This window comes from Mesoplodon mirus (genome assembly GCF_964341445.2).
Source record: "Mesoplodon mirus genome assembly, chromosome: 16".
Lineage (NCBI taxonomy): Eukaryota > Metazoa > Chordata > Mammalia > Artiodactyla > Ziphiidae > Mesoplodon > Mesoplodon mirus.
In genome coordinates, this window is record NC_138992.1 from 14,846,467 (window position 1) to 14,860,013 (window position 13,547).

Sequence of the window (13,547 nt, forward strand, 5' to 3'; positions counted from 1 at the left end):
AGTGGTCTGTATAAAAACCAAGTCAGCTACATTTTTCTTGTGCTTCAAATCTTTCAGTCACTGTCCTCAGGACAGTTGAAGTGCCTTAACATAGCATACAGAGTCTTTCTGTGGTGTGGTCCTGCCCACTTTTCCGGCCCCATTCTTTTTATGCTCTATAAACACTTGGAGGTGCTGTTTCTTGCCTATGATAAGGTTTTAGAGTGGCAGTTTGGGGTCGTAATGTGCCCTCTGCCTCTAATATCCTCTTGCCTGTTTGATTTTTACCTGTTTCTTAAGACTACATAACTCTACCCTTTACTTTACCCCGTTATTTTATAATTAAAATATGTATCTGCCTTTCCCACTAGACCACACTCTTCTAAGGCAGATACTTGGTGGTATTTATCTTTGTTTCCCAGGGGTTTAGTACAGTGACTGTTCAATGGAAGTATGAATGAGTGGGTAAAACAAGATGTGTTATTTTAGTACTAAGTTCGTAAGAAAGGAATCTCAACCAGATAAGCTAGAAAAGACTTCTTAAAGAAGGTGGGTTTAATTGGAACAATTTTTTTTTTGTATGCTCTCCTTCATTTCCACTCTCCTGAGGTAACCGGTGTCTAAAGTTTATATCCTTCCCATATTTTAAAATTTATACAGAATCATAAAAATATGCAAACATATCCGATGTGTTTTTTGTACAACAAAAATGGGATCATACTATACATTCTATCTTGTTTTGTGACTTACTGATAGTTAATATTTGTTCCATGCCATTTAAAAAGTTCTGCCCACTACACACGACCCACTACACAAATCTCTGCCCAAAATAGCCATGAGCAGTACTTTGGAAAACAACATATTAGGCCCATGGACAGTTGGACCATGAACAAGCTTTACATGGAACAGTTGCATGAAGAATTAAACCAGTGGAGGAAGTTCCCTGGTGGTCTAGTGGTTGGGATTCAGCGATTTTATTGCCATTGCCCGGGTTCAATCCCTGATCGGGCAACTGAAATCCCCCAAGATGCCTGGCACGGCCAAAATTTTTTAAACTTGATAGTAGTAATAGAAAAACCACTGTTATAAGAGCAGCCTTAGATTTTGATTTAGGACAGCTGTCACCAGGTTGTAATCCTAAATTTCCCCCTTCTCAAATTGCGTAACCAATGGCTGCCCCTTACAACTACAACCAGTGTTTCTAATGTGGGGAAGGAGGGCGGGAAGCAGATGTATTTGTGTTTTATGGGAAACATTGCTCCCTCCTAGAGGACACTTCAACATTGTGTCCTCGGTTATACTTGAGACTAATTTCTGTGACATTGAGTATCGTACCACAGATGACTATATCCTCAGTCTGAATAGCAATAAGAATCTATGCTTAATCATTGCAAAGTGATAGAACTTGGGATGGAGTGGAAGCTCCCTTTTCAATGCTGGCTGGTTCATGCTCTGAAACTCACCCTCCAAAGGTCACGTAAGGACATAGAGTGGAGTATATCCCAGGGGTGATGGCGTGGCAGCAGTGATGTGTAAATCTGGATGCATTTACAAAATTTCTCTGGATGTCTTGTGTTTAACTTTGAAATAACATAGAGCCCTTTTAACATTAAAAGATATTTTATCCCCTAAATCTTCCAAAGTAAAATTGATACTCCAGGGAATACTCCAGGGTGTTACATACTCTCTGGAATACCCCTCGTTTGAGAAGCGTAGGTTTAAGGTGATTCCTATCTAGTAGCCTCTGCGCTCCCTCCCACCAAAAGAGCCAGTGAGCAGCTGGCAGTAATTAGTAGCAACTACCCCTTGGGGCCAACCAGCTGGGAGCTATTAGGTATCTAAGATTTCTCTATAGTTGTGTTATTTTAACGGGATTCTGATCCTGCCCTGTGTCCCTAGAAGCAGGCTGATTGGGGCTGCTGGCCATCTCTTACAAATCCCATCTCGCTAGGGACTGGACCTTATTTTCTATTCCCTGTCTTGGATTCCCTTGAGCAACCTGGTCATTCATTCATTCATTCATTCATTCATTCATTCATTCTACAAATATTTACTGAATCTCTGCTGTGTGCCACCTGATGTGCTAAATGCTAGGACTCAGTGGTGGGTAGAAATTAGGTTACAGTCTAGTGGTGGAGACAGCCTCTTAAGTGCACTAATGACTTTACCACAGTGACAGAGAAGAGGGCACTGAAGAAAAGGAATATGGTTCTCTGGGCATTTGATGAGGAACAGAACTTAGACTGGGAGGTCAGAAAAGGCTTCCTTGAGGAAGTGTCCCTTGGACTGAGCTCTGAAAGATTAAGGGTTAAGTAGGCAAAGAAAGGCAGGGGGAAGGTTCCAAATACAACAGCCTGTGCAGACATTCTGTGGCAGGAGGGTGCATAGCACTTTTGAGAAACTGAAAGAAGACCAGTGGGTCTGGGGCAGAGAGAAGTGGGGAAGGCATTGAGGGAGGAGGGAGAATTGTACAGAATCAGCTAGAGGTTTGCAGAGCTAAGGTCCTCCCATGTTAGGGGTGTATCAGGAGTGACAGGTAAGAGTAGCATGATCTGATTTATGAATGAAAAGAAACCTTTAGTCAGGTGGAGAACAGAATGAAAGGGGGTCAGGGTAGCATCCAAGCTGGAGTTGGTTGCTTCAGGTGTTACGGTGGTAGTGGAGATGGAAAACAGTGCACAGATTGAGAGGTTAGGAGATAAAATCCACCTAATTGGTATGTACAGATTGAGAGAGAAGGTGATGTCATAGATTGTCTTAGTCAGTTTTGAGCTGTTGTAACAAAATAGCACAGACTGGGTAGCTTATAAACAACAGAAATTTATTTCTCACAGTTCTGGAGGCTGGGAAGTCTAAGGTCAGAGTGCCAGCGTGATTACGTTCTGGTGAGGACCCTCTTCCTGGTTCGTGGCTGGTGCCCTCTTACTGTGTCCTCACATGGAAGAAGGAGCAAAGGATCTCTCTGGAGCCTCTTTTACAAGGTGGCCTTGTCCAAAACAATATCCAATCTGGAGCCATGTATTTGAGTGTCCTTCAGATTTTTAATCTAGCACAGAAATTGGCCAGCTTTCCCTTAAGGGGTCATATGGTATATATTTTTTATTTTGCAGGCCATATATCTGTTGCAACTACTCAACTCTGACCTGTCACTCAAAAACAGCCATAGATACTATATAAACAAATGGGTGTGGCCATGTTCCAGTAAAACTTTGTGAACACTGTGAAACCTTAGTTTCTTATAATTTTTACATGTCATAAGAGCTGTTCTTCTTTTGACTTTTTTTTTTTCAACTTTTAAAAAAACGATTCTTACCTTAGGGGCAAACAAAAATAGGCAATGGCACGCAGGCCGTAGCTTGCCAACCCCTTGATCTAGCGCATTTCTTCATGGCACTGCCTTGCAGAAGCAACTTGGTCTGCCATGTAGTGGTGGTTAGCTTGTTCTCTAATCGCTTCTATTTCCTGTAAACTTGAAGTTATATCTAAAGGCTAAAACAATCGTAAATTCTCTACTTGCTGTCCCTTTGTATCCCTAGATCATGGTGATAGTAGTGTGACATGATTCACTGAGACCAGTGAGGCCTCAGTTTGGAGATGTAGTTTTCTTTTGGTTACAAACAGTTTTCCACTCTTACATTGTTTTGAAAAATAAAACTCATTAATACTGGCAACAGTTTTTAGCAGTAATGGAGTAATGCTTTTAAAGCCAGCTAATTAAGGAGAAAATTAATGGAAAAGAAACATTACTTATCCTTATAAGATGGCATGCCACTAAATGTATGAATCCCTCAGTATTCCCCACCCCAATCAGAGTTAGTGATTTTCTGCTTTGCCTTTTTTTCTTCCTGTCGTGCTCTCTCACCCTTACCTCTCATGTACTTAGTTTTTCAAGCTAGAAGTCGATGTTTGTACAGGATTTAATTTTTTTAGTTTACTGACAGTAGGCATACATCTGATAGGAATTTTTAAATTTAAAAGATACTGTCCCTTATATGTCAGAACATTTCGAACAAGTTAAATAAATAGGATTTTGACTGGTTTATTTTCGTGGTTGCATCCTGAATCATAAACAAACTGACTTACATTTGGCTATTTAATAATGAGGTCTTGATTGGGAGTGTTAAACCACTTAAGGTAGTATGACAGTATAGCTAATGTTGACTAAAATTCCACTTGTTGTTCGCATGTTACAGAATTTATACTGTGCCCAGGAATAATAATAATAATTACATTTTATAAGGCTTTTAATTTGCAAGATACTTTCACATTCATTTTCCAATTTGAGCCACATTTCACTCCTGGAAGGAGAAATTTTATGCCCACCCTACTAGTGAGGAAACTGAGGCTCAGAGGCCTACTCATTTGCCCAAAATCATTCAGCTGATGAGTCAGGATTCCAAGAATTCTGACTCCAAAGCTCATTCTCTTTCCAAAACTGCAGTTCCCCATTTTATTGTATTTCTTGGAAGTTGCTCACAGATTGAATATTTTTTGATCATCAATTTGAACTTTTCTCTGACCCCTCTATGTTGACTTGTTAATTATCTTAATCACTCTGTTGGTGCTTTCTGGGGAGTCGGTGGGTGGGGTGTGAGAGGCCCAGAGGCCACCCAGGATAGGAGAGAGGAGACAGAAGTGAATCACAGTGTCCGGAAAAAGAAGCTACTTGCCTCCGTAGGGGAGGAAAAACTTCCTCCTACCCTCTTAGGTTCTGTGGCTGAGCCTAAAAATAAAACTGACATGAGGCAGATTAACAGGAGAAAAGCATACTTTTTTTTTTCACGTACATGGGAGTTTTCAAAAGGAAAATGAAGACCCAAAGAAGCTTTTAGACCAGAAAGCTTACCGAAAGGCCAAGTGGGGATGTGATAAGACAAAGGGACTTAGGTCATGCAAATTGTGGGACAGTGACTAGGAAAAATTGGGGAAACTAATGGAAGATGGGAGTTGTTTTGGGTTTGGCTGTACAGCTCCATTTCGACTTGACTCCCAGTCTCTGGTGATAAGAATGTTCTCTTCCTGGTACAGGGAGAGTACCTTTCTCATGGGAAACTTTATGACCTATTTTAGGTAGAAAAGGAGAGACTAGGGATCCTTTCCTGCATTTGCTGTTTCTTAAGTGCCTTCAGCTCAAAATAACCAATATGGCAAAGCAGCATATTTTGGGGTGACATCCTGAGCCCCTTCACCAAACTTGACTAAGGTGAAACAGCCTATTCATCAGAGGATAGAAAGCAGCTTTAGTAACTGGCTGGGGAATACACTTCAGGCAAACCACATGTCAGAAAGGAAAGGGCCAAGAGCTATAAGTCACAAGAGATTCTTACGTAAAAAGGAAGAAATTGGGGGCTTCTCTGGTGGCGCAGTGGTTGAGAGTCCACCTGCCGATGCAGGGGACACAGGTTCGTGCCCTGGTCCAGGAAGATCCCACATGCCGCGGAGCGGCTGGGCCCGTGAGCCATGGCCACTGAGCGTGCGTGTCCGGAGCCTGTGCTCCACAATGGGAGAGGCCACAACAGTGAAAGGCCCGTGTACCGCAAAAAAAAAAAAAAAAAAAAGGGGGGGGGAGAAATTGGTGGCTGAGCCAGTGCAGGATATCATAAAGCCCAAGGCTCACCTGGGTCCAAAGCTGAATATAGATCTTTGATGTACACTATGACTTGGGGCCTCAAAGACTGACCCACGTCAGGAAGAGGTAGGTTCTAAGAAGTGGCATCACCTGGAGTTGGCCTCAGGCTGAGCATGGAAGAACGATTTAGCATCCATTCCTGTTAGGGTTGAGACAGGGACACGGGAAGGCTTCATAAACTGAGCCTCCAAGTTAATCTTCAATTTGCTTTTAAAATTAGTATCATAAAGTTCACTAGTTAAATACGCTTGCTGCTGTTTCATTTGTTTTTCACTTTGTTTTCTAGCAAAAGATTGCTTTAGAAAAATTCTGATCTCTTTGCTGCACAAAGGGGTAATGGGCCAGAAGAGACACAGGCCGTTTCTATGTTCCTAATGCTCATCCGTGGCGGGTGACTGTAGACTGAGCGTGTGAAGGGTTACTGCAGGCAGAAGGACCTCTGCGCTCTTCCCTGGGTTCCTTTCTCAGTCTCCCCCTTTCCTTACTTGAGAAGAAAGTAGGTGCTGATTTCCTGTGATTTGGGCCATTCCACTGAACCCCTACCTTGTATTTATAGTATTTGGTAACATTTGTGTGTTAATAGCCCTATAAAGGGTATCAATTGTGAATTCATCTCCTACCCTCTATTGACATATATGCTGTTGCCCAAATATCTTTGAAGTTTTTTGCATTGTGCCTTTCTCTTGCTGTTACAAATGACTAGAATACGCTCCCCACCATCTCTTGGATTATCCAAATTCCCATTCATCTCTCAAGGTCTGGCTTAATGTTGAAGCGGCACAGCTTGTTGAGGGCTAGCTTGGTAGAGATCAGAGTGAGAAGATACCAAGAAGCAGCCGAAACTCAGCAGAAATAATTTGGGGGTCTGTGGGTAGGCAACTGTCCACCCCAACCATGAACTTGGAGGTTCTCCTAGTGCTAAAAGCTAAAGGGTGTGTGTTTTAAATAGGGAAGGTGTGTTTGTTGCCCATGGCCGTCACAAGCTGACTTCACATCTCGTTATTCCCCTCGTCGCCTTATATACTCGGCAGCAGGATTTATCAGGAACAGCACTTGGTGTGGGGGTCAGATTATTCTTTGTTGTGGGAGGCTATCCTGTGCGTTGTAGGATATTTAGCAGCACCCATGGCCTCAAGCCTAGATGCCAGTAGCACTCCCCTCTGTGTGACAACTAGAAATGAATACAGACATTGCTGAATGCTGGGGTAGGGGAAGGCGGGGAGGGGAGAGGTTCGAAGAAGAGAGGCACCGCAGAATCGCTCTGCGTTGTGAACCTCGGCTGCACAGGCACAGTGAGTCTCTTCCAGTTCTCCGGATGCAGTGTGTACGTCCACACACCTGTATGTGGCATGCCTTTTCTGCTTGTCAGCTTCTGAGCTTTAGCTCTCAGGATCTAGCTCTTCTGTGAACCTCTCATCATGCTTGCGAAAACTGTTAGTGCTACTTCTTTGTGCTCCAAAGCACAAAGCCGTAAAATAATTATTTGCAGGCTTAAAAGTGTATAGAGAGGGCTTCCCTAATGGCACAGTGGTTAAGAATCCACCTGCCAATGCACGAGACACGGGTTCAAGCCCTGGTCTGGGAAGACCCCACGTGCCACGGAGCAGTTAAGCCCGTGCGCCACAACTGCTGAGCCCACGTGCCCTAGAGCCCGCGCTCTGCAACAAGAGAAGCCACCACGATGAGAAGCCTGTGCACCACAACGAAGAGTAGCCCCTGCTCGCCGCAACTAGAGAAAGCCCACACGCAGCCACGCAGCCAGAAATAAATAAATTAAAAAAAAAAGTGTATAGAGATCCTACTATACACCAACTATCGTGCTAGGTTCTAGGGACACAGCATTGAAGAAGAGAAACATTTCTTGCCTCGTGTTGCTTACAGTGCAGCTTCTTATATATCACAGGTTATATTTGTAGTTCCCATATAGATTGTGAATTCCTGGAAGGCAGGGACCAAGCGTCGGGTCTTGTTCATCACCCCCTAACTCCTTACCTAGTATTTGACATAGTGTTGGTCTTCACAAGTATTTGGTGAATAAAGGAAATAAATAATTTATTGCCCTCTCTGCCTCTCCACTCGTATTACCCTAATTCAGGTTCTCTTCATTGCAGATATGAGCTCTTGCCTGTTTCCAAGTAAACTATCCTGACTCCATTTGCCCCCTTTAGATCCCACCTTCTACAAAGACACCAGAAGGAGATGTCCAAAATACAAATCTTAGAAGCCATCAGTGGTTCTTGTTGCATCTGGTATTTTAAAGACAAGTGTCTGTAACATAGCTGAGTCTGCCCTTTTCTGGTCACTCCCTTCCCTACACGTCTCTCCACCAGTCAGAACAGCCTGTAGCTCTCCGTGATCACTGTGCTATTTCAGACCCCAGAAGCTTTGCTTCTCCTGCTTCCTCTTATCTGCAATTTCCTGTCTTCTACTGGGTAATTCCAACTCATCCTTTAAGATTCAGTTCAAGAGTCCGTTCTTTCTGGAAGCCTCTTCTGGGCTAACGACCAGACTGAGTTGGGTGGGCCTCCTCTGTGTCCCACAGTGCTGGTATCTACTTGTGATTTCTTAATTGTCTGTTAATGGGAATGCCTTCCCAATTCTACAGTTGATTGAGAGCAGGACTTACAGCTTTCATCTTTGTATCCCAGGTGTCCTGCATAGTGACTGACAAACAGTAGGCACTTAGATTTTGTTTGAATGAATGAATGTGTGAATGAAAAGGTTAGTAACAGGACCTTTTATTTAAAGTTTAAAGTTTATTTAAAGTTTCAAATAGAGGCTCTTAATGATCGTGTGTTTTATTTTTGCTTTCTACAGATATTGGTATCAACTTGACAGATCCTATGTTCAGAGGAATTTATAGGGGGGTTCAAAAGCATCAAGGTAAATGTTTCTTTTATTAAGGTAAATAGTTTATCTGTGAAGACAAACTTTCTGATTCAAGGGAGACCATAAGAAGCTTCACCCACTCTTACAATTGAAATATTAAAGAATTTATTATGCATCTTGGATAAAACTATAAACAAAGTGAAACACATATAAGCTATATCGGTAAACCATGATCATGAACATTTATAAAATACCTATTACAACAAAGTGTTATCAAGCCTTTCTTATCTGTAGAAGTGTATAACTTTGAATATAGAACTTTAGATAACCATATGCATAAAAGGCAAACCATAAAGCCGAACAGACTTTTCCCCGTTGTGGTCAACAGAATAAAAATACAATTGAATGGATAACTATTCATCTATTTTGCCTTATATGGGTATCTTTTTTTTTTTTTTTAAGTATTGCTAGGTCTTTGCTTATTATATGATAAGCACTCATCAAATAGTATTGATTTGACTTCAGTAAATATGATTTTTCTATGTATTTTTCTTTCAATAAAGGATAATTGTGGGTAAGTGAATTTTTAGTTACATTTTCTTAATGTGGGGTTCATCTTTTACAGATGACTTACGGGATGTGATAGAGAGAGCTGTTCAGATTGGTGTTAAAAAGGTAACATTTCATTTTTGTTACCCTTATGGTTTTTTTTTTTTTTTAAAAAAACTAAATTTTGGTTAAAATACTGCAGAAAAGAAGAGAAAGCCAAACCACATTTAGCATTTTGTGATAGGTATTGTCAACATGTAATATTAGTAAGTTAATGAAATAAAATATCAAAATATTCTGTTCTCAGCAGTTTAAGTGACACAAACCTTGTGAGTGTATCTTCCATGTGATCAGAAGTGTAGTAAATGGCCAAGTCTCCCTGGAAAAGTTTTTTAAAACCCAACTAAATTACCAGGCTTCTTAAGAGGCAACTATTAGTAGATTTTGTAACAATTTAGCGTTTGTTAGAAGTAAGCAATCATCAAGAAGACACGTATCTAATCACCAAGTTTAGCTTTTATACTATGTATAACATTTCAGATAACTGAGAGAACACTTTAATTTTTATGGTGGTAATTTGATAATCAGGAGAATTCCTACTACTTTTAGAGCGTTCTAAGCAAAAGAATTTTAGTTCGGTGTCAAATTTTTTGAATATAATCAGTATTTTTTTTAAGTAGCAAGCTAGCCCACACATGCACACAAGAAATAAGATTAAGTTCCAAAGGGGACTTCCCTGGTGGTCCAGTGGGTAAGACTGCACGCTCCCAATGCAGGGGGCCTGGCTTCTGTCCCTGGTCAGGGAACTAGATCCCGCATGCAGCAACTAAAAGAACCCGCGTGCCGCAACTAAGACCCAGCGCAGCCAAATAAATATTAAAAAAAAAAAAAAAAGATTAAGTTCCATAGTGTGGTATCAGGGCACTTAGTAGCTACTGTTTCTAAGTTAAATAAACCTCAGTTTTAAAAAGCGATACTCCTGGCTAAATGAGTTCTGCAGTCTCCAGCTCTAAAATTGTATTAGTTATTATTCAGAAGTAGTAAGGATAAAAGTTACAACATAATTTCTCATTATGTGCTCATTCTTTGCTTGGTAAATCACTTTATAAAATGTTTTTCTGCAAACTCTGAAATACCAAGCTCCTAAATTTTGTCAACTGAAAAAAAATGCACAACCTAAAGGTTGAGAATTATGTTTTATTTGGCATACTTGCTGAATTACCAGGCTTCTTAAGAGGCAACTAGTAGCTGCCTAATCCTCTCAGGTGGCTCTGAGGGACCTTTCCGGAGAGGTAAGGGAGGAGCCAGGATATATGGGAGTTTCGCCAAAAAAAACCAAAACAACAACATAAAAAACAGGTAGTGGAACATCAAAAGATTACTGCTAATTAAAGAAAAAAATCTCAAGTTAATGAATTTAGCACTTTTCTACATATGGAAAGATGCAAGAGTCTGGGCTCATTGAAATCATTCCTTTGATGTGCACCTTCACTATCTAGAGCAAGTGTCCTGTTTTTCGCCATCCTGAATCCCCTCAGGGTGCACAGTCAGAGGCGGCTGCAGTGGCTGAGGGCTTGATGACCATAACATCCTTTGTTGACTGATATGGCAGGAGACGTTTTTTGTAGACAGTTTTCGTGTGTCATCCATGAATAGTTTAATCTTAACATTTATAACACACACGGATTTAGGAATGACAGAACTGAAGAACTGAAATCAAATTTACTTGGACATGGTTCCAAATTGAAATTTAATCCAGTACCTTGTAGCTTTATGGTAGTGATTAAAAGCACAGTTACGGCGTCACAAACCTTGGTTCCAGCCCCAGCTTCCTCCTTCAGAGCTTTGTAACCTGGGGTGCTTCATCTCTCCAGACTTCAGTTTTCTCATCCCTAAATCAAGAATGATAATAATAGCTAATAAACAGAGTTGTTGTGAAGATTAAATAAAATATAGAATGCAAAGCAGTTGATATTGTACCTGGCATAAAGTAAGCAGCATTTATTATGTTCATAGTGGAAGCTGTCATTGTCATCATCATCATCATCATCGTCATCATCATCGTAAAGTGGGAGAGGAAAGTATATGTCCCCTAGCCTTGTCCTTACTTTTTCATCTATTTGGGAAAGTTACAGGTAAAATAAAAGGTAGATTTGATTACAAACTGTATTACATAATTGAAAACTGGTTGTGGGCACCTGATCCTTTTATTTTTTTTAATTTTTATTGGCATACAGTTGATTTATAACGTGTTTCAGGTGTACAGCAAAGTGAATGAGTTATACATATATCCACTCTTTTTTAGATTCTTTTCCCATATAGGACATTACAGAGTATTTTATTTTAATTAATTAATTTATTTTTGGCTGCGTTGGGTCTTCGTTGCCATGCGCAGGCTTTCTCTAGTTGTGGTGAGCGGGGGCTACTCTTCATTGTGGTGCGCGGGCTTCTCATTGCGGTTGGTTCTCTTGTTGCGGAGCACGGGTTCTAGGCACGCAGGCTTCAGTAGTTGTGGCATGCGGGCTCAGTAGTTGTGGCACATGGGGTTAGTGGCTCCGCGGCATGTGGGATCTTCCTGGACCAGGGCTTGAACCCGTGTCCCCTGCACTGGCAGGCGGATTCTTAACCACTGCGCCACCAGGGAAGTCCCCACCTCATCCTTTATTAAAGAATTAGGTAGTGTTAGTAAACAATAGTTTTCTCGATATTTTTGTTAACATATGTTTTACAAGCAGAATAGATACTCAGTGTCTATCATTTCAGAAGTTTATCACTCTGTGAAAATGTCTGTTTATCATTTGCACTATCTCCTGTGTTTTCTGTGTGTTCTATTTATGTGTGTACCTAGAAGGAATTCTTCATTTTCGCTCAGTGAGTCTCGTGAAGTATGCTTTAAAAAATATACCTCGGGGCTTCCCTGGTGGCGCAGTGGTTGGGAGTCCGCCTGCCGATGCAGGGGACGCGGGTTCGTGCCCCGATCCCGGAGGATCCCGCGTGCCGCGGAGCGGCTGGGCCCGCGAGCCATGGCCGCGGAGCCTGCGCGTCCGGAGCCTGTGCTCCGCAACGGGAGAGGCCACAGCAGTGAGAGGCCTGCGTACAGCAAAAAAAAAAAAAATAAAAATAAAAAAATAAAAAAATAAAAAATATACCTCAGTGTGTTTAAATCACTTCCTCAGAAGAATGTGCACTTAAGCAGCACTGCCTCAGCAGTCACCATCGACACATAGCTCTTTAGTGACGCTTTCCCTTAAACAGGTTAGCAGAGATGGTGTTCTAACTGCAGTGGACTCTGTAGAAGGGCTTCCTTGCCCAGAGCCATACATTTCCCTACAGAGCATTTTATCAATATACATGAATCCAGTGATTGTCAAACGTGGCCTCAGAACCCCTTCATATTCTTTAAGATTATTGAGGACCCCAAAGAGCTCTTATGTGTGTTCTATCTATTGATATATATTGTATTAGAAATTAAAACAGAAAAGTTTTAAATGCAGTTGTCTTTGAATAACACGGGTTTGAACTCTGAGTTCACTTAGACACAGATTTTTTTCCAGTAGTAAATACGACAGTATTGCGTGATCTGAGGTTGGGTGAATATGTAGCTGTGGAATCCCTGATACAGAGGGCCGACGACTGTAAGTAACGTATAGATTGTCAACGGCGCCCCTAACCTCCACATTGTTCAAGGGTCAACTGTATCTATTTATTAATTCATTTTAAAACAGTAGACCATTATGTAAAATAAATAGCATATTTTTATGAAAAGTATTTTCTAAACCAAAAACATTTAGTAACACGAGTGGAATTTGTATTTTTTTTTAATATCTTTTAAATGTCTGACTTAACAGAAGACTGCTGAGCTTTCATATCTGTTTCTGCAGTCTTTTGTGATGTTACACATCATGTAGCCTCTGGAATACTTCACTGCACACGCGTGACAGGTGAGAGTGAATAAGGCAAATAACATCGTAGTATTATTATGATAATAGTGTTGACCTAACATATCCCCTGGAGAGTCCAGGACCACACTTGGAGAACTGTTTAGTCAATACTATGGAATCTCTAATTTAGATGAACAGAATTCTAAGTTCAGAAGTTTTTAGTTATTCATTCTTTCCTAATGTGATCTCTGTCCTCAAGAAACTCGTGGTCTAATAGGAAAGACAGACATGTGAATACATTTTGGTAGGAGTCACAAATTCTTTGTAGTGTGTGTGCGTGCGTGTGCATGCGTGTGCATGTGGAGAGGGTATTCAGGATCCACTCTGCACAGGAGGTGATCTTTCAGCTGAATTTTTTGTTTTGTTTTTGTTTGTTTGTTTGTTTGTTTTTTCTTGCGGTACGCGGGCTTCTCACTGTTGTGCCCTCTCTCGTTGCGGAGCACAGGCTCCAGACGCGCAGACTCAGCGGCCGTGGCTCACGGGCCCAGCCGCTCCGCGGCATGTGGGATCCTCCCGGACCGGGGCACGAACCTGTGTCCCCTGCATCGGCAGGCGGACTCTCAACCACTGCGCCACCAGGGAAGCCCTCAGCTGAATTTTTAAAGGAGGGTTGGTGTGTG

The 13,547-nt window shown here is 41.5% G+C and overlaps 1 protein-coding gene across 5 annotated transcripts in view; it reads left to right on the forward strand.

Annotated features, from left to right (window-relative positions):
• TATDN1 (TatD DNase domain containing 1) overlaps positions 1–13,547 on the forward strand; it is a 39,641-nt gene that overhangs the window by 1,768 nt on the left and 24,326 nt on the right. The window contains exons 1-3 of one of the 5 annotated variants that reach the window (XM_082601821.1): positions 8,426–8,491; positions 9,063–9,112; positions 11,003–11,121. The exons of 1 other annotated variant lie outside the window; for it this stretch is intronic. Coding sequence is in view for 1 of the 4 variants with exons in the window: in XM_082601820.1 (XP_082457946.1) it covers positions 8,426–8,491; positions 9,063–9,112 (116 nt within the window). In the remaining 3 variants the exon portion in view is untranslated. Of the gene's footprint in view, positions 1–8,425; positions 8,492–9,062; positions 9,113–11,002; positions 11,122–12,818; positions 12,928–13,547 lie in introns of those variants that run through there. 3 more of the 5 variants (XM_082601820.1, XM_082601822.1, XM_082601823.1) reach the window with 3 other exon arrangements.